This window comes from Suricata suricatta, chromosome 12 (assembly GCF_006229205.1).
Source record: "Suricata suricatta isolate VVHF042 chromosome 12, meerkat_22Aug2017_6uvM2_HiC, whole genome shotgun sequence".
NCBI lineage: Eukaryota > Metazoa > Chordata > Mammalia > Carnivora > Herpestidae > Suricata > Suricata suricatta.
The window spans coordinates 36,004,171-36,025,476 of record NC_043711.1 but is presented as its reverse complement, the minus strand read 5'-3'; the positions used below and the strand labels follow the sequence as shown (position 1 = coordinate 36,025,476).

The 21,306-nt window shown below is 44.3% G+C and overlaps 1 protein-coding gene across 2 annotated transcripts in view; it reads left to right on the top strand.

Moving 5' to 3' along the window:
- Positions 1 to 18,769: 18,769 nt before the first annotated feature.
- LMCD1 (LIM and cysteine rich domains 1) overlaps positions 18,770 to 21,306 on the top strand; it is a 57,125-nt gene continuing 54,588 nt past the window's right edge. The window contains exon 1 of one of the 2 annotated variants that reach the window (XM_029917243.1): positions 18,770 to 18,905. In XM_029917243.1, the coding sequence (XP_029773103.1) occupies positions 18,864 to 18,905 (42 nt within the window). In that variant the 5' untranslated portion in view covers positions 18,770 to 18,863. The remainder of the gene's footprint in view (positions 18,906 to 21,306) is intronic. The other variant, XM_029917244.1, reaches the window with a different exon arrangement.

Below are 21,306 nucleotides of genomic sequence, written 5' to 3'. Positions count from 1 at the left end.
CAGTCTTAAAAAACATGTCTCTGTTTCCTTTGGCTAATCTGCAAATCCAGTCATATTTTCAGATAAGAAGGTAAACAGAGGGTGGAGGAGATTACGGAGGCCTGTCCTAGGCCAGTATCTTTATAGAGAGACTGAGAGAAGAAATGTTATTGGAGTCTTTCCCTTTCAGGGAAAAGGATAGTAGCCAAACCCATAATAGCCCCCAAACCTAGAGGGGTGGTAGAAGTAGGCACTTCTCTCTGCACCTTTGAGAGAAAAACAGAACACCAGTGAATAAGGTGCCAGACATATTTGTGCCAGATCCCAGTCTCAGGGCCTAGAGACAGGGAACAGGGTGGAAAAGGAAATTGGTAGAGTTTGTAGTCTGTAGAGCTGCCTATATCCACTATTTGGATGGAATGGGCTGTCTGGAGAGGTGAAGAGTCCCTCATCTCTTAAAAAAAAAAAAAGCAACTCTTACCTTGTGGTAAGCCTCTCTTAGCAAGGATGCTGAGGAATGTTCTCAGGATGGTAGAACCAGATCAGAAGTTTGAGGCTAGGAAGGTAGGAAGGTAGAAACCCTCTGAAACTAAAGGCAGAAGTTGGCATAACTCAAGGGTGGGTTCATAGCTTCTACAATATTCTCAAAGAAACATGTCACCCTAAGAAAGGTAATGAACCAATAGACTAGGTGATCTTCAAGGTTTCTGACACCATCAAATCCAAGGATCTGTGATTCTTTAGGTCTCTGAATTCTACTACATGCTAAGGCATGTAGATATTTTATGAGACTTAAAGATGTACCCTAAGTGGCATGTGGGCCCCATGAAGGCAAGGATTTCTGCGTGTTTCCTTTACTGTGTCGCACCACTAGCATCTGCAACAGTGGTTGGCACATACTTGGGAAACATCTGTTGGTTCATGGGTGTGAATGAACCCTAGCCAAAGCCTCTACTTCTTTTCCTTAGTGACCCCTGAACAAATGAGGTCTCTCATCTGGCTAGCAGTGGGGATGGCTAGGCCTCAGCAAATGCTCATCTTTGGACCTTATCTGCACAGATTCAAAGAGTCTCCCCCATAATTCTAGTGAAAATCTCATCTGGAATCTAATGTCAGCTCCTGATTACTCAGTCTGCTGGAACAGCCCTGAAATGTCCCCCCACTTCTAGCATAGAAAGAAAGGTGTTAACTTTGGCCCTGGACACCAGCTTTATAAAAGGTTTCTGACATCCTGACTTCAATCCTTCCCATGTCGTTGATATTGAAACCTAATTGTGTTGATGTTAGACTCTAAGGTAAACAAAGCTTTACAGAGGAAATGTTTGGAACTAGAGATTCCTGTTTGCTCTAAGTTTGGACTAATGACAGGAATAATGAACATTTCCATTCATTTCCTTTTAAAGTACCACTGATAATGTAGCTAAGTGGACAGTCCCCAACCATTCCTGTTGGTCAATTGCCAAAAACAGTTTCTGAAATACAATTAATACTTCTCACCCCTGTGGAATTTCACCTAGAGAGAATGTCAAGAACATACCTGTATGATGGTCCCAAGATCTTGAGAGGAAGAGCAGAGAGAAGGGGGGAAGAAGGGAAGGTTAGGAAAGAGTGACAAACAGCAGTGGCTAATCTGAATTGCTACTCTCCACTCTTATTATAGGCCTGTCACAAAATTAAGCCTTTTAAGTATATGAACTTATTAAGTCCTTTCAACAGTCCGGTGGGAAAGGTTTTATTTATCCCCTTATAGATGGGAAAACTGAGGCCCAGAGACTTGCCCAAGGTCACACAGAAGAGGTGTGACCAAGTTGGGATTTTTTAAATTATTTTTATTAACATTTATTTATTTTTGAGAGAGAGAGAGAGAGAGAGAGAGAGAGAGAGAGAGAGATCATGAGCAGGGGAGGGGCAAAGAAAGAGGGACACACAGAATCAGAAACAGGCTCCAAGCTCTGAGCTGTCAGCACAGAGCCGGAAGCGGGGCTCGAACCCACAAAATGTGAGATCATGACCCAAGCTGAAGTTAGATGCTCAACTGACTGAGCCACCCAGGTGCCCCCCAAGTTGGGATTTATACTCAAGCCTGTGCTCTTAACCACTGGCTTGCCCTGCCTCTCTTTATGCCCCAGTTCTGTCCCTTTCTTTTTACTGTGTGTTTCCTTTGCCATCCTATAATGATGGTTTGACTTAAGCAGGGATTCAGGCCTGGAGAGAAGAGAAAACAAGCCTATGAAAATAGAGAACTATGTGGGTGGGTTGCAGATTGCAAAAGCTAGAGGTAGAGGTTGAGCTTTGTGGGTAGGCCAGGGAGCTTGACCAGGGCCAGGGCAGGGTTTAATATGGAGGAAAAGCGTGGCCAGGATTGTGTGTTGGAAACAGCACAGTGATTGTGGAGTGCCAACCCTCAATGGGCCCCGAGTAAGACAGACACCGCTGAGGTGAGGAAGTCGGCTGGCCCACGGCATTCCCAGAAGGGGCGAGCTTGGCAAACCTCAGCCTCGTAACCCAGTCTGGGAAGCTGGCCCCTGTTGGTTTGGCAAGGAGGCCTTTGTGAGCTCAGCAGGAGAGAATGCAGAGTGTCACTGGTTTAGAGAGGAAAAGAATCTGCTGCACCAAGATGACAGCTGGGCCATCACACAGAAAGGCTTGGCAGAGTGTCTGGGCTACCTTTGTTTCTAACACGTGTGATATCACATCCAAACTGGAGTCAGGATCCTCCCTGGCACATGGAGGCTTAAAGCTCTGAAAATGATCTCTGTGAATCTCGTTATTCCAAGTGTGGTCCAGAGACCAGCCATGTTGGCATACTAGGAGCTCATCAGAGATGCAGATTCTCAGGCTCTATCCAGGCTTTGCTGAATCAGAATCTTTAAAGTCTGGGGGGTGCTGTCCTAGACATGCCCTGACGTAGGATCAGAATCTCTGGAGCCACACTTCTCAAATCTGCCTGACATATAAGCCACCCAGGTGAATTAGATACAGGCTGCAGTTTAAGAACCAATACAGGAAACCTCTGAAATGTCATAAGGACATCAAGGCATTTAAGTCACATCTTTCAGATGCCTTCCTGACCCAGAAAATTCCCTTTGAGACATCATGGAGAATATCATCAGTTGATTTTCAGTCCATCTACTTGTAAAAAAGGATTTGTGACAGTTCGTGAACAGAGAAGATAGAGAAGCAGCATCACAGAATGGATTGCAGGGAACTCAACCAGCCTACAAGCCACTGAGCACATTTCTCCACACATGGGGTATGACAGAGCCTAAAATCCCACCTCCGGGTTTATCCCTCTGCTTTTTAAAATTACAAGTTTTCCTTGGAAGAAAAAGGTGTATTTACCTTCAGACTAAGTTGTTGATGACTTCTCAAAGCTGGCTTTCCTGATGGCAATCTGTGAGCAAGATCTCTCATTCCACCTCCAAAGAAAATCTTCTGTGTTCCACTTCTCTCCACCTCCATGGTGGCACTGTGTCTAATCTACATGCCTGCCAAGACCTTTCCAGATGGTCTCTCTATTTCTGCTTCTGTCCCCTCTGATCTCTGTTCCATACAGCTCTCAAGGCAGTCACTGAAGGATGGAAATCACATCATGTCACATCCCAGCCTAAAGCCAAAAATGGCGTGTATCGGTTTCCTTTGGCTTCTGTAACAAATTACCACAACTATGGGGGCTTAAAATAATAAAATGTATTATCTCATAGTTATGGAGACCAGAAGTCCAAAACCTCTATCACTGGGTTGAAATCAGCACATTGGCAGGGCCATGCTCCCTCTGGAAGCTCCAGAGGACAATGTGTTCATTGCCTCTGGCAGCTTGTGGAGGCTGCCTGCCTTCCTTGGCTTGTGGCCACATCACTCCAATCTCTGCCTCCATGGTCAAAATGCACTGCCCTCTTCTGCCTGTCTACTCTCCCACAGCCTCCCTCTTCTTTTTTTTAAATTTTTTTTAATGTTTTATTAATTTTTGATACAGAGAGAGACAGAGCATGAGAGGGTGAGGGGCAGAGAGAGAAGGAGACACAGAACTGGAAGCTGGCTCCAGGCTCTGAGCTAGCTGTCAGCACAGAGCCCGTCACGGGGCTCGAACCCATGAACGTGAGATCTGACCTGAGCGAAGGTTGGAGGCTTAACCAACTGAGCCACCCAGGCGCCCCAACATTTTATCTATTTTTTAGAGACAGAGAGAGACAGTGTGATCAGGGGAGGGCCAGAGAGGGAGAGGGAGACACAGAATTGGAAGCAGGCTCCAGGCTCTGAGCTGTCACGGCCTCCCTCTTTATAGAAATACAGGTGATGGTGCCCAGGACCCATGTAGATAGTCCAGGGTATTCTCTCCATCTCAAGATCTTGAATTTAATCACATATGTAAAGCCTAGTTTTGTCATCTCAGATAATGTGGACAGTTCCAGGACTAGGATGTGGCTATCTCTGGGGATCGTCAATCAGACTACCACACTGTCTTCCCATTGCACTTGATAAAAATCCAAAGTCTGTATTGTGGCCCCTAAGTGACCTTGCCCCTACCTAACTCTGAGACCTTTGCCTGCTCCACTTTCTTCCTTTTCCAGCCCGTCCCTCTGGTCTGCTTTTAGATCTTCAATTATGTCCCTGCCACAGAGCCTTTGCTCTTGCTGTTCCTTTTGCCTGCAGTGCTACCACAGTGGGCCTCATTTGCTGGATGAATGAATGGATGAATCAATGAATGGATGTCTTATTCCTAAAAACTCAGGTAACAAGATGGTGAGAAAAGTAGAAACAGCAGCAAGGGCAGAAATTATCTTCATCTACCTCTCAGTTTTGCCTATAAAGTTGTTCAGCTTTATAGATGCTTCCACCAACTCTTTTTTCAGTTGTCAAACATTTCAAAATACCCACAGCTCTTAGGCGCCTGGAAGCTCCCTAGAAAGGAGTTGCCCTAGATGGTTGAAACCAAGTTGGAACTGGGTATCGATAGGAATAATGTCACATGGAACCATCCCCACTCCCCTCATTCTTGAAGAAATAAAACAGTCCAAGTTATACAAAGCTATTTTGACTTCCAGCAACAGTTTCAATGCTGTTTCTTCTTCTAGTGGTCAATGAACATTCATTGTTGATTTTAGTGGCAATTTTACAAAGGCCACTGCTAATGGCTGCATCCTGCCCTGGCGACAGTGTGCCTGCCAGTGGTTAAATGACCTTTAATTATCTCCTGACTCTGAGAGAAGGTCTATCATTAAATAGAATTTCTCGAATGCTATTATGATGAAAATGTAAATAGAAGTTCTTTCTGCCCCAGAAAGGAGTATGAGTTCCATATAGTTATATAAATCAATAGTGGTGACTACATTATAGGTAGTGGGTGGTCTAGACTGATCAACTCATTTTCTTCCAGTTTTCCCGGGTCTGTCTCCACTAGCACTTGAAATCCTGAATCTCAGGAAACCCCTTAGTCTCAGATACACTGGGACTACTCGTTGCCCTAGTGGTAGCTAACAGGCCTACCCCTAACACTTGTGGAACCTAAAGAAAAAGGGCACAAGTGGAGGCCCATGGGGTATAAATCAAGCTAACATAATGCTAAATAAAAATAGACTCTATCTTCCTACATGGCAACTCTTCAAAACAACTTGGAAGGCTGGATTTGAGTTCCAAGCTCTTGGACTCCCCTTTGGCTCCTGGTCTGTCACCACCTTCTCTTCCCACTCCTAGCTCTGCCCCACACCCTAAGGGGTCTTGCTTAAATAAGTGAAGATACTAAAACTCCAACCACATCCCATAAGCTCCTGAGCCTAGGGGTAAAGTGTGACAAGGTCCGTCCTTGGAGGAGAATGGCCCTAGGGCAGAGGGCCACTCTGTTCTAGAAATGGGATTGGGGCTCTTTAAGAGGAGAATTCTGGGGTCCACAGAACCTAAGCCTGGCCTGAAAGGAATGGATCTGAAAGGGAGGACCAGGACCAGAGTGGGGTCCCCAGGAGAGGAGCCATTCTTGCCTGAGTCTAAAGGCAGTACTGGGAATCATCACTCACTAGAGTCCCCTTAAAATTAGAAACCGTAGGATAATTTCTAATTTCCAAAAACACCACCAGGGTTTGTAGGCAGAGGTTAGAGTTGTTCAACTAGAAGAAATAAAGTTTGAGCAAAACATTATTGATGCTCTGAAAGTGTTCCTAGAAAGAACCAAAGTCTTCACTAGAGAAAACAAAATTATAGGACAGTAGGGAAAAGAATCAAGTATCAAAGAAGAATAACTACTTTAAAATGGCTCTCTTGCCTGGGGACTGATAAGGAAAGTGTCTTCCAGAGAGGGGAGACTGGGAGCTTGAATGTCATCCTTTGGAGTCCATACTAATCCAGGATTTCTACCTTCCTTCAGGGGATTTACTTTAATAGATGATGCAGATTGTGATCCAAATATCAGTGGGTTACAAGTATTACATGCTGAAAATGACCTGTCTGCTCCTGCAGCCTTGATCATGAGTGTAGCAAGTATCAGGCAGCCAGTATTACATAATTAACAGCACAGAGGTGATTAGATGATAGGAGATGGTGACAAAGATCATGAAGTTAGAAAATACTGATGTCTTAGTTAAAAGCATAGTATCAGGTAAGTTGGGCTTAGATAATATCTCTGCCATTTTCTAATGATGAGACTGCAGGTGAGTTACTTTGCATATTTGAGCCTTGTTTTTAACTCTTGAGCAAAATCAGGTTCTAAATAGCACCTATTCCACGTGACTGGTATGAGGATTAATTCAGATAAAGCGTATTAGGAACCCAACCATTGTCCATAACATTCTAAGTATTCTAAAATACTGCTTCCTAGGAGAAATGATGGTAGTGGTGGCGCTGATGGTAACTGCAGAATTACACTAGTAGAATAGTACTAGTTAATGTCAAGAAGAATCAATACCATTGTGGTAATACAGAACAAAGGCAGATTAGTTGGATTCTGAGGCTCATGGTTCTTGAGTCTAGAAAGGAGATTCTTCAGTGATAATTAAGATACAGGATAAATGAATCCTTTTGAATAAGGGGATGATGTATGGACTACACCTGTGGTAACTGCAGAGCATCACACAGAACTGACAGGGACACACAAGGAAGCATGAATCACTCATGCCTTCAATGAGAATACATGGCACAAACTTAGCAGTGCTAAAGAGCACAGAATCATCTCAAACCACGTGGGGGACACTAAGAAAAGATGCTGAGGGAGCTCACTGTCATATTCAGAGTTGTACAGACTCAAGCTGAGTCATCACAGCAGTTCAGTAATAACTCAAGTGATAGAAGATGGATCACCCCCTGGCAAGCCTGAATCTCCACTACTACGAGCAACTATCCCCGTCTGTGGCCAAGCTTAGGTACTACTCAGTGTGCAGATGAATCATTTCTAAATTAAGCATGAAGATTTCCAAATTATCCCAATATGAACTAACATCTGGATGGGAAATATTTATTATTGAGTTGGAGGAGGGTATATAAGGAGAGAGAAAAAAATAGAGAGAAGGCTATGTTCTCTAAGAAAACTATTTTCTTTTGAAATAGAAGACTATTTTTGCAAAAATGACTGACTCGCATATTTTTTAATCACTGAAAAAGAAAGTGTGTGTAATGGATTGCTTTACACTAAATAAAGACATCATGTGAACATTAGGCTTTCTAATTTGGTTTTATATTATTCTAGCTACATTTAAAATGCACATGTGAGCATAAGACTGATTGTTTCTGGGTTGGATTGCCTAAGGTCTTTCTACTGTTACAAGTAACTTCCCGTAAAGCTTTCTCATGCCTTCCGGGATGCAGGAACATTTTTCATCCCAAGATGCTCTCTGACCTGATCACCCCAAATTCTTGCTCTTTTCCCCATGGGCTGTGAGGCTCACTGCAGAGCTCTTGTTCTTTGGGAGTAGAGTAGGAAGGTCCAAAGGCTCTCTTTGCCCTGGCTTCCCAATGCCTTTTGTTACAGATTTTCTACTTTCTGGGAAAAAAGGGGTAGAGGGAATATTCATGGTTATCACCATGAGCTCTAGAATTAGACAGACTAGGGTTCAAGTTGTGGCTCAGCCACTTTACTCAATGTGACTAACAAGATGCTTATCCTCTTGTGAGCCTCAATTGCCTCCTCTGTGAAATGGGAATACTTAGAGACACTAACTCAGGAAAGATTAGATGTGAGCATCTTTGTAAAGGACTTGTCTCAGTGGCTAGCTACATCTCAAGGGCTCCACAAATGTTAGCTCTTATTCTTTCTAAAGGAAGAGTTTTTGGAGTTATGTATTTAGACACCCAGGAAGTTGAGCCACTGGGATCTGATGTTTTAAGTAATAGAAAAACTGCAATCTCCAGCCAAACTGTGCTTCTTTTGCCTTTGGGTCTCTGTTTTTCTTATCATAATGCTCCCCACTCATCACCTTTCGATGCAATTACTTGTTTAACATCTATTTTTCCCAAGAGAGTAGATTCTGTGAATCTGCTTTCACTGTGCTTGTCTGACACCCAGCAGAGCTCTTGGTACAGAGAGAGATGGGCAGCAGTCGTTCATTGAATGAAATATTGAACTACCAATGGACCAACGAAGTGACAGTCTGAGTAACTGATAGAACTATAGACCAAATGACTGAATGACCAAATGAATGATCAAATGACCAACTGAATGGACTAATGAATGAGTGAGATTGGTCATCTAAATTCAACTGGATGTGAAAATACTTCCCTATGGTGCCTGGGCGGCTTAGTTGGTTAAGTGTCTGACTCTTGGTTTTGGGTCAGGTCATGATCTCACAGTTCGTGAGTTCAAGCCCCACATCGGGCTCTGTGCTGACAGCATGGAGGCTGCCTGGGATTCTCTGTCTCCCTCTCTCTCTCTGCCTCTCCCCGGCTTGTTCACCCTCTCTCTCAAAATAAATAAATAAACTTTAAAAAATAAATTTAAGATCTCAAGTTTCGTAAGTTCAAGCCCCCCATGAACTGGCAGTCTGTAGATGAAAAGACCTGTAGACATATGACAGTAACTTCTTGGGATTCTCTGTCTTTGTCTCTCACTGCCCATCCCCCACTCATGCTGTCTCTGTCTCTCTCAAAATAAATAAATAAAAGAATTTTTCTAAAATAAAATACTTTCCTAGTGTGACAAAAGATGAGAGTACTAAATACAGGATTTTAACTTGGAAAAGTAAGTCTTTGGGGAGATATAAAACACCTGTTTTTTAATGTCTTAGAGTTCAATTCTTCCCTTACCCCCACCAATGATAGGATGGGTAGTAATACCCTACGGAAAAACATTACTCATTCTACACTCAAATCGCTCCTTAAATTGTACATCCCTCCTACCCTCCATCATAATCCAGAAGCTGCTTGTCGGTTTCTGGTCTCAGTGTGTCTATCTATGTCAGATGACATCATGTCCCAACCATGTGTCTTAGGCTGTGAGAACAACTTGTGGAATCAACAGGAAGCCCCAGATCTCCCAATGCCTAATTTCTGATAACTAAGAATCTTTCCTGAAATCTCCCATCCACCCTTTTCTTCTCGGTGAGCTCATTCAGTCTTTCCAGAAAGGCCGATCAGTGGCAAGGCATGGCTGGACTTCATCAGGGGGATTTGGTGTCTTCATACCTTGTTCATCAGCCACAGGGCACACTCATCTTTCAAGAGTTCTGGAATTCTGCCCATGGATGTCTGAACACTCGGCTGCAATCCCAAAGGACCTCTTAGACTGTACATGTTTAGCCACACAAGTTGTAAACTGTTTTAAAATTAAAACCTGCCTCACATGAACATACTTAAAATGACCGTTGAACAGTACTTTGACTATCCTATCCTCCTAAGAATCTGTGACTATAACAAAATAAGTGGAACACTCATTTAATGCCCTTTTCCTGGTGTGCGGGAGGAAAATACTCCCAATTTCAGGCTGATGAAAATCTTAAAGGTCACTAGGAAGATTTTCTAAGAGAACCTACCATGGTGACTACTTGCCTGGAAATAAGTAAAAAATAATTATACAGCAACCACACTTTTTCCATGCTGGGCAAGAGACTGCATTCTTGCTACATACATCAGCACATTTAATCTGCTTGGGAGTCCTAGGATATTGGTATCACTGTTTCCATTTTACAGATAGGTAAGTTGAGGTTCCCAGTGGGTGTTCATGCAGAGATTTGAACCAAATGTGCCTGCTTCAAAGCTAATGCTCTCACCCCTCCACAGGTTGCAACACAGCAACCAAGATAGAGGAAAGGATGGCTGTTGACAAAGTGAAATGGAATGGTGGAATATAACTGGGGCAGAATAAAATAGTCCCTAACGTCTGGAGGGGAGAAGACCTGTGAACAGTTTTCTAATAGATCAACTGTCACCATTAAAGAAAGGCAGAAGGCTTCAAAGACATTGCAAAGGCTGGAAAGAATAGGTAGGTGACAGCCCTAGGAAGGGAGATGTCAGCCAACATAACACAGAATCTTCTAACAATGAGAGATGTCCAAAACTGCTAGATTGGCCCTGTGAGAGCATGAGTTCTTGGACATGGAAAGCATCCAAGCAGAGGGTAGGTGCCACACAGGTAGGGATGGGATACCTTGGAGGTTCTGGCTTTCTGTTTGCTTTGGGTAGATGCCCACTCACCAGCTGACTTATTTACCTTGCCTGCACCTGATCGCCATCTGCAGGTAAATCAATGTCTGCAGAAACAGTCTAATGCAAGTTTCATCTCTGAGACTAAAGGAACTGTTACTCTGAATCTATTTGTGGATTTGAAGACATTCCAAAGGACAGAAATCTTGGGAGAGGAAGGAAACTATGGGTATTAATTATTTTGTGTCAAGCAATGGGTTGGGTGCTTTGCACATGCTCCCTCATAAAGCAGGGTGTCACCTCTGGAAGTAGAGCTGATCATTTCCATCTGACAGCTAGAATAGTCTAAGAGAAAAGTTAATTTGCCCATGGCCACATAGCTAGAAGTAGTGTAACCAGGGCTCAAACTCAGGATATTGGTATCACTGTTTCCATTTTACAGATAGGTAACTCTTTTCTCACTCACTCTTTTCTCAAGAGTTTGTTGTCAAAGCCAATGAGGGAAGTTGGGCGGGGCACTGAGAGAAGGCACATAGGACAGGTAAATTTTTATGGACAGAAGAATAATAAGGCTGCAGCATGAAGTAAGACATGAGAGAGTACATCGAAATGAGATGCTCAGACAGGCACTCTAAACACTGGCAGGTAACAGAGAGGAAGTGGATCAAGCCAGACATCATATCCTTCAAAATGCATTCTACCTTTGGCCTTGAACCCAAGCCAGAGGACTGGTTCCAAATCATGAGTAATGCAAGTTCATAAACACGACCTTAGAGATTTTAATCTGAATAAAACCCACATATGGGTTTGCCCCTAAAGGTAATATACAGAAGCCACTTCCCATTTTTTCCCCAGAGTACATAATGATTTAAATATCCCATGAGGAGATCTTGCCATGTAATGCAGGTTCATACGGCTTTGGAAAGCTAAAATGACAACATGGCAAACAGAATGGAAAATGTGAAAATGAGAAAAGATAATGATGGCTTTAACTATATTGATTTTTATCTTCCTACTGTCTCTTGGGAAATAGGGGTGCTACAATCCTCCCCCCAAGCCCTGGCTATTCAACCCTAGTGGGTTGAAAAGGCATGATTTTCCCCTATTATCTAGTGTAAAGAAAGTTATTCTAAAATAGAATTATATTCTAAACGATCCCCATAGTTAGGTTGTTGAGGGTTACTTACAATTAGACCACAGGCATTAAGTGTCTGTGTGTGTGTGTGTGTGTGTGTGTGTGTGTAGGTGGGGGAGGGTGTTTTGTATTTCTTTCATGGAGATCCAGACCCTATCCTGTAGGCATTCAATGTGATTAGCAAAGCCTGGCACATGGTGCTGAGGAAATGAGTGCTGGGGCTTCAGTTGTGGCTCTATAGTACTCATCAGAACCTTCTTTGGAGTCTGACACATGTGGGTCCAAATTCCCACTCTGTAACCAGCTACATGACCTTGGGACTGCTACTTAACATCCCTAGGGCTCAGTCTGCTGTTCCATAAAATGAGAATGAAATCGCTTGCCTCAGGAAGGTGCTGGAAGGATACAATAAAATTGCCCATGGGAAGAGCCGGGCAGTCATGTTGGTGGTAGCTCAGAAAGGGCACTTGGTACCAATTATCCTGAGCATGTCCCTTAAAGCTTGATAAGCCACTGTCAACCCATCACCCAACCTCTCTAACCTACTCCACCCTCTCACTGTCCCCTTTCCCCCAAATATCAAAATCATTCTTACACTAGTAACTTAGAGCTACAGGGGTGCCTGGGTGGCTCAGTCAGTTAAATGTCTGACTTTAGCTCAGAGCCTGGAGCCTGCTTCAGATTCTGTGTCTCCATTTCTCTCTGACCCTCTCCCTCTTCCTCTCTCTCTCTTTCTCAAAAATAAATAAACATTTAAAAAAATTTAGAAACTTAGAGTAGCAATATTGCCCCTTAATCCTGTTCAAGACACTTTCTCTCCAGTGAGTCATACCAACACCTCACTCCCAGAGGGCCATGTCAAACACAACAAGCATTTTGTTGCATTTTGGCTGCAAAGTACACATAGGTCAGCAAACTACAGTGATTCAAGAGTGTCTACCTCAGCAAATTGCTCCAAGTCCCCCAGTGTCTCACATTCAAGCCTCGCCCCCAAAGACACAAGACTCGAGTCATGTCAGCTGGGACCCTGGCATGGGAACAGAACATTTGGAAGGGTTGTTAGGCTTAGCCCAAACTTTTGCATATGACCCACATTCATTCCTCACAATGAGCCCCGTTTTGACACAGGAGAAGACCGAGGTACAAGGGAGTTATACACCTAAAGCCACTGACAATGGCTTAAGAACTCCAAGGTCAGCCTCCTCTTCATGAGGCTAGGGCAGCTGGCAGTCCTTCCCTAGGGAAGGTCCCCATGTTTCTTCTTGTTTTTCCCAATGCCTCCAACTGGTCTTCCTATTCTATGTAATTGCCAAGCCTCAAATCATTTTAACTAATTCACATGCCAAGAGCAGAAAATGCTACAATGAGAAATCCAGAAGGTGTTCTATATCTCAACAACCCAGCAAAGGCTACATAGACTAAGATCATCTCTAAAACCCATTTTGCTTCTGTATGGGTCAGGATCCTGGCTAGACACATTTGAAGGGGTGACCGAAGGCAAATTAATAAAAGCACTATCAGTGAAGGAGAAAACAAGGTTTAGTGGACCCACTTGAGAAGAGAAAGCACCCTGAGGCCAGTGACAGCAGGAAGCAGGGACCATGGGAGGCAGAAAGAGGCCATGGGAGAGAGCTGTCCCCAGGCTGACAGGAGCTGTGGCTGTAGGTAGAAGAGCACGACCATCTCCAAAACCTCTGGCCAACAGGGAGAAAGAGGAGAGATAAATACATGCACCCTTCATCTCCTACTAGTCTTTCATTTCCAGGAAGACAGCAAAGGGGCCTGAGAGTTGAGTCCATGTGTGGGCCCTCAGGTAGAGCGCAAAGAATGGATCTGGAGGAAAACACAAAAAATACCCAGAACAATCCTGAAGGGTGAGGAGCCCAGTTTCCCTGCCTTTGTCCAAGCTAAGCCCTTCCTCACTGTAAAGCCAGACACCTTGTGAGTGATCTGCAGTTGGATTTGGATCCTAACTAGCTATGAGGCTTTAAGCAGCTTAAATAACCCAGCAGAGCTTCATTCTCTTACCAGCAATTATGCAAATACATTGTCCAAATACCTGAGCTCATCCCTGTGACAGAGTTAAAACACATGCAGAGATTTTCCAGGTCTAAATCTTGTGCTCTTCACATTCTCTTGATGAGCTGGCAAAGAAAGGGAATGGCTCCATTACACCATTAAGTGGGATACGTGTCTGATACTCAGAGAAAATTTATCCCTTGCTCCTAGTAAATAATAACACATTTGAGTTGCAAGTGGCCTTAGAGATGATGGCCAACCACACTGTTTTAGGAGAGCTAGGATCAAAACGTAGGGCTCTGGACTCCTCATCCAGTGCTCCTTCACAATGGATAGATCCTCCTTGGGTCCTTTACAATCCCTGTTGAAGTTAGTCTACAAGGCAGGAGAATGCTTGTAGACTAACTCCTGCTTGGGTCCAACAACCATGTTTTGTTTTCATCCAGATGTTTTGACCTTACAGACAAAGCCTTTCCTGATATAGGAAGCCTGGCCCTGATCTAAAAATCTGGAGAAAATTAGACAGTTATTCTAAAATTAAAGTTACTGTAAGAATGGCAGGAAATAAACCAAAACTTTAGTTGTGAACAAGTCTCAATGACTTAGTATAAATGATGGTCCAAGTTGATACAAATTAAAACATAAAAGCAGTTAGTGGTATATTTATATCAATCAATATATATTAGAATGTACTAGATGGTAGAGGGATTAATTTGTATCAGTCAGTTATTGCACATCAAAATATATCAGGTTTATTCATGAATTATTTATATACACCTACTTTTAACTGCTGGGTGTTTTAATGAACATGATATGTCTAAAAACTCATAACCAAATAGACGCCATCACTCATGCTTACATCTAAAACAACTAAGCCACGCTTGCTACCGTGCTACAATAAAAACATCATCATTGTGAGCCATAATTACTAGCGATCTCCTAAAGCATCTGACATGAAGCCCAAAGATTTGGGTTCAAGGTTTGCTTGGCTTCTTTCTAGCTTTGTGACTTGGGGTAAATCACTTGTCCTTCCCAGTACAGTGCTTGAAAGAGAGTAGACCAGACAGGTAGTTATTGGTTCACAGACCCTTGGTCTTCCACCTGATAACAGACTAGGTCTCTGTTAGTACCTCTTGGTCATCCTTACTGTGAATTAAATAGTAAATCAGACATTGTCACTCCCTGTCCCTGCTTAAAACTCTATAACTGCTCTGTTCAATATGGCCACCACTGGCCACAATTGGCTACTAAGCATGTGCAATGTGGTTAATCCCAATGCGGGTGAATTGCCAGTATAAAACACACACCAGATCTCAAAGATAAGGTAGCAAAACAAGAATGTAAAATATCTCAATAATGCTGTATATCAATCACAGGTGGAAATGGGATATATTGGGTTAACTAAAATATATTATGAATAGTTCATCAGTCTACTTTTTTTTTAATGCGGCTACTAGAAATGTTTAAATGACTTACTTAGCACACATTATGTGTCAGTTGGAAAGCACTGATCTATAATTCCCTACTGTTCTCAGAAAAGAATTTAGCCTCCATACGAAGGTCCAATCCAGTCACCAAATACCTCTCAGGTCCGCTGATGCATTCTCCCTGTCCCTCAGTACCCTCCAGCCACAGCAACCTTATGATCCCTCAGACATAGAAAGTTTGTACCCCCCTTAGAGTCTCTGCACTCATGATCCCATCCTTCTGAAATGTTCTTTCCATGGCGACTCTACTCATAGCTGACTCATTCTCCTTCTTGAGGTCTTAGCTCACATGATCCCTTTAGTCAGGCCTTACTGGACCACATATCCAGTGAATGTCTTTTCCATATACTTCCTCCAATGCACTCAATGCCATCCTCAATTACCTTATCTAATTATTTTTTCACCTGATTAATTCCCTCCACTAGAATAGAAGCTGTGTGAGGGCAGGAATCTTTCCTGTCGTATTCATGGTCTGTCATATCCTCAGCTCAGGGCCTCCTAACCCATTGTAGTTCTCAGTTCAGTGTTTGTTGAATGAATAAGTGAATGAATGAGTGAACAATGAAATAGGCAGGGGACCCAGAGTGAAAAATCCCAGTTAGAACAAACCCATTGCTAATGACACTGACAACAACAGCATCTTCAAGTGCTTCACTTTTTCCCCATAATCAATCCTTAAGATTTGTTTGGGAGGTAATGTATTGGAGTTGAAAGGACACAGTTTGGAGTTAGAAGTCCTGAGTTCGAATTCCAGCTCTGCCACTTACTCACTGTGTGACCCTGGAGAAAGCTCAATTGTCCAAAATCTCCATTTTTCTCCCAGAAAAATTAGAATTATTATGGAATAATTGGAATTACTCTGTGATTGCCTTGAAGTTCAAGTAAGAGAAGAGCCTTGTCAATTGGAGAGCTCCAATGATATTTATTACACCAAGATCTTCTCGAAAGAGGATTCTTTTATTTACCTGGGGTGTCCCCAGCACCCAGAACAGGGCTTGGCTAAAGCAGGTGCCCCAAATTGCTTGAAGGAAGAAAAAAGCCTTGATAAGCCCCAGCACCACAGGGCACTGAGCCTTGGGAAAATCAGATCTCTCACTGTTCTAACCTAGAAGTGATAGTCCACTTGCTTCCAAAGGGAAGCAAAGGGATCTCAGAGATAGAGTGAAGCTGAGGTGTAATGGCCACATTTTCTTCTTTTTCCAGAACAATCCAAAATTATAATAATCTGTCCAGCTATCCAGCCAACACTCTGAACTACAGGTCCCCTGGAACATTTGGCACAAGAGAAGGGTTTGAGGAGTCAGAGTCAGCATCTTTAGCTGGGGACGGAGTAAGTACTAGCAAGGACTGGGAGCTGCCTTTCTGTTCACAGCAGGTTATTTTCCAGAAAAAAAGAGACTGGGCCACCCCAAGCAGTAGCTCCTGATTCTCACAAGAGCCACAATATCTGCCTCCTTAAATGCCCTGGGGCCAAGGGTAAAAATATGGAGGAGAAGAAAGGCACGTTTTGGAGTTATACAGTGTTAAAGTTAATACAATTAGAATTATTCCATGAAACAATAATGTCTCAAGATGGGGCAAGAAGGTGGGTGGGAAAGGAGTGAGAAATGACTTCACAGAGAAGGCTTCTGCCCAGTTTGCAAGGGATAAAGCCTGTCTTTGTTATTCTCCTGGCTTCTGTTCCTGTAACTCTGAAATCTAGTCTTCTGGCGTAACATCCCTGTTCAGCACTTTTGTTCCTAGGATTTGCTACTGAATGGGCTATTCACATGGAAACCTATTCCAGGCCAGGCTTCTGTTGGCCACATTTATTTACACACTGGTTTACTGTACAGCCCACCTTGGAAGTCTGGGCAAACTAAACCAGGTGCAGCATGGCACCGTCTCTTCCTAGTCCTGCCTGCCTGCTCACTGCTGATTAAAAGCCAGAACCCAACCTGCATTCATTTAATACATGTGTCCTGAGTGTCTATCACATGCTAGGTGTTGGGGCTAAGGCTGGGAGCAAGCAAGACAAACATCAATTCCGGCAGGTCCAAGGAAAGAGGAAACGGGGAACCATGAACGGAAAGCCTTTTCCAGGAATGTGAAAAAGGAATCATAATTTGGGATCACTGGTTAAGATTTGGGATTGCTGGGGCTGATGATGTGTTAAGAACCAAACTGGAGGAGGCTTTAAGAAGGAAGGTACCTCCAATATGAGAGGAAGCCCTAGAATGTGACCTGCAGCTCCCCTATCCTCCAAATTAATCAGTCACATAATTACTTTGAGGCCACCCGCCCCCCCCTCTGTCTCCTTGCAACTTGATTTATGTTACCCCACTTGAGCTCTGGTAGAAGAGGGTACTGGTTTCTGGCACAGAGTTACAGGACCAAAAACCTCATGACAGAGCAGTATTTCACCCAGGGTAAAAAGGGGCTGGGGTTTAGTCCTCTTTTTGTGCAGGGAAAATGCCCCTGGGAATCCAGGTCTGTAGATCCCGCTTAATAGACACGTGGATTTATAGGCACACAGCATGGCACCGTGATGGGAAGACCTGGCTGACACTGTCTTATAGGACTTGTTATGCGGCATGTTGCCAGACACTTTGACCCAAGGATGTGAGAAATCCACAGACGGAGTCTCGCTCGGCCAGATCTCCATAACCCAATCTACCGAGTTTAACTAGAATTTCCTGGTTTATGGCTTCTTGTAATCCTGTGCCCCCTTCGTTCCAGGTAAGCTCAGTCTCACTAACTCAGATTTAAGGCCTCGCTGAAGAGTTCAACTTTGGACCAATTACCCTCTCTGATCCTGTGTCTTCACCTATCAGACGCCAGTGAAAATCTCAATCCTTATCGTCATGGTAATACGGACACCGGAAGTACTTGTGAACCTTGAAAGAAGATGTACATCTCAGCGCCTGTTTAAAATCAGGATTGTACTCTCCTCCTCGCTGAACTGGGAGGGGGTACACTAATGCAAGTCATAGAAGGCTGATTAATATAATTTAAAAACATTAATTTTCTAAAACCTCTTAACTCCCCTGGACTCTCACCTCCTGGCTGGTCACTGGAGGACTTGCCCCGATTTGGGAAAGTTAGCAGGCCGAGTCAGTGCGGCTGCACACCACCCGCCCCCATCTGGCCCCGCACCCCCCTAGAACAAGGCTGAAAGGGTGGGAAGGGGAACACGCTCAGCATTTATTTTTGGACCCAGCTCACTAAAAATACCTCAGCCTTCCTGTTTGATCACTCTCCCCTCTGACCTGAATGGATCGCGGAGCCCAGCAGCCCGCCCCACCCTCCGCCCGTTGTCCTTTAAAGGAGAAGGGCGTGGGGACAGATTCCTGCCGCTCGCTCGAGGGACTGATGAGAGCAGCCCGGGCAGGCTGGGGCCGCGGCCGCACTGACGTCAGAGCACCGCTCGCGCCGCCGCTGCAGCCCACTCGGCCCTGGCCGCCCAGAGGGAGGGGGGTGAGCCGCGCGCTGCGATTGGCTGGCCGGGCGCGAGCGCTCACGAGGATTGGCTGGCGCGGTTTTAGAGGGAGTCCCGCTCTCCAATTAAAGGACCTCGCGGCGCGGGGCTGAGCACAGAGCTTCCCCGCTGGGCCCGCGAACCTGGCCATTCAGCCCGCGCTGCCCCGCTGCGCGCCCTAGCGCCTCTGCCCGAGAAGCCAGGCGCTGTTCTTGCACCGCAGAAGATGGCAAAGGTGGCTAAGGACCTCAACCCGGGAGTTCAGAAGGTGAGCTGCTATCTGTCTGTACTTAACTCACATTCTACCTTTTCCCTGTGCCCCTCTCCCAGGTTTCGCGGAGACTTCCCTAGACGTAAGGAGAAGGAAATTCATTAAATTCCAAGGCTTCCCAGAAAACAACAGTTGGGAATACATATTTGAGCCAATAGGCACACACCCTGAAACTTACTCTTAAAAGCCTTTGTGTAAAGTAGTTGCAAAGAATCTTAGTTCTTCGGTGATGCTAATTAAATTTTACACTTGATCTTAGCCAAAAGGCCAAGAAGCGATGCTAATTAAATTTTAAATAGAACTTTTTTAAAAAGAGTAATTCTGTTCTCTGTAGGAAGAAAAAAAAAACCTACCTCCCATCCCCCAAATCTGCCACCTCCCTGGATTGAGGTGAAGGTTGGGGGGAGGGTAATATTTACTCACAAGAAATCTCCCCTTTTGCTGTCTGTCATCCTAGTGTTTTGTGTTTTCCGCTCACACACGCATTTCTTTAGTTGGTGATGTTGGCAATGGCAGCAATTCCACTACTGGGGAACTAATTTCTGTCCCCAGGGTCTGCGGGTTTCCCTTTCAGGAAGGGCTGGCCCAGAGCCCAGAAGGTCAGGGGTGAACTACTACAGGAGCGGCCCACAGGCTGTGCCTGTAGCCCCAACACCCACCAGCTACTTACCTGGATGCCGTTGGGAGAGGGCACAGGGCAGGGACTTGTAGGACAAGTGAGCTAGACAGGAGCAGAGAGAGAGAGACAGTCTAAGCCAGTGGAGAAGCTGAAGCCCAGGGTTAGAGGGCATTGGTTCCAGCAGGCAGCAGAGGGCAAGGGAAGCCATAGGCGCTGAAACCCTGGCCCTGTACTGTTTTGACCAAGTCACTTTTCTGTGCCTCATTTTCCTTGTCTCCACTTTTGGGGTAATAGACCCTGTTTCCCTTCCAGCAGCAGTAACACCAATGATACCTTGGGGGTTCATCTCCTAAGGCAGTAATTTTTAAGCTCCTGCGGGGCAAAGTCCCCCTTAGACATTGGCCATTACCTGTGCAATAGAATGAGAGGCCAAAACCAAAACTAAACAAGCAAAAAACCCTAAACCTATGTTTGAATAAAAATAAAAATGCAAGCCAGATATGTAGAGCCACAGTGTTCATGCATCTGATTTATTGCTGCACCATTACGTAGCTGACCTGCCTCAGACTCCCACCCACAGTGCAGTGGGCCCTGCTGAATGTGTACACCAAGTCAGACTTAATCATGGCTTCTCTCTGGAATGTACCATGTCCCATCACATTGCCAGATGATTTGGAGAATCAAGTCCTCTCTCCTTCTATGGAATTCTCATAATGCTTTAGACCTTGGTAAGGTACCTACTAATTCCTACCTAGTAGCGAGTCCTGCCTGCACTGCTCTTATTTACACATCTTGAAGGCAAACCATTCTGGTTTATCTCTGTTCCAACACAGCATACCATGCACAGCAGGACTCAATAAACTACCAGGGAACCACAGAATATCCGTCCAGCTGAGACCATAGTGTTTGCGGACAGGACATTTTGTACGTGAATGTTTTTTAACTTGTAGCACCCGGATATTCGTGTCTGAACTGCCTCCCCAAATTCAGCTGAGGTAAAAGCGTTTAGGGCAAAGGGGCAGAGCCCCACTGCCCTCTAGAAAGTCAGATGATTTGGGGGTAGTTTTACTGCACACTGATTGATAGATAATGTCTGAAGCAAGGCAGAGTAGATGGAAACCCTCCTCCTTACTGAAAGCCAAAGCCACAGCTTGGAGGAAGTCTTGTTTTTATTTTCCTTTGCATCGGAGAGTGTGATTATCCGGATTAGAGGTGGAACATGTTCTCCTTCTTGTCACCCTCCAGTGCCAACTTCCTTGGCCTGCAATGGGTTTATTTTCCATTTAGATCCAATTACAGGCTTAGAGAAAGAATGCCGTGGGTAGAGATGAAAGGGTGGATTTTTTTTTCACTTCTCTGGACTGTGACAATGAGGAGGACAATTACCACAATGTAGATTAACCAAAGTCTTCAACTCAAAAAGTCAAGGGAAGAAAAGGGAGTGGGGGAGCAGTTCTCTCTGCTGAACTTTATATTAGTGATTAAACACTGTCATACCAACAGCATGCTGAAAAGCTTTTATTGCATATTTATTCTTTAAGTCTGCAGCGGCGGGGGGGGGGGGTTATAACATTTGGCTTCAGAATGCCTAATCACACATAGGCATTTTGAAACCATTTCATAGACTCTTGGAGCTGCAAGGGACCTATTTACAAAATGAGAAATGGTTTAAAATGCCATACAAATTGTCTTTGCTTCCCTACCTCCAAAGAGAAGAGGGATACAAGGAATCCTTAGCAGCTGGAAAGTCATAAAAAGGTCTTCAAGAGAATATAAAAT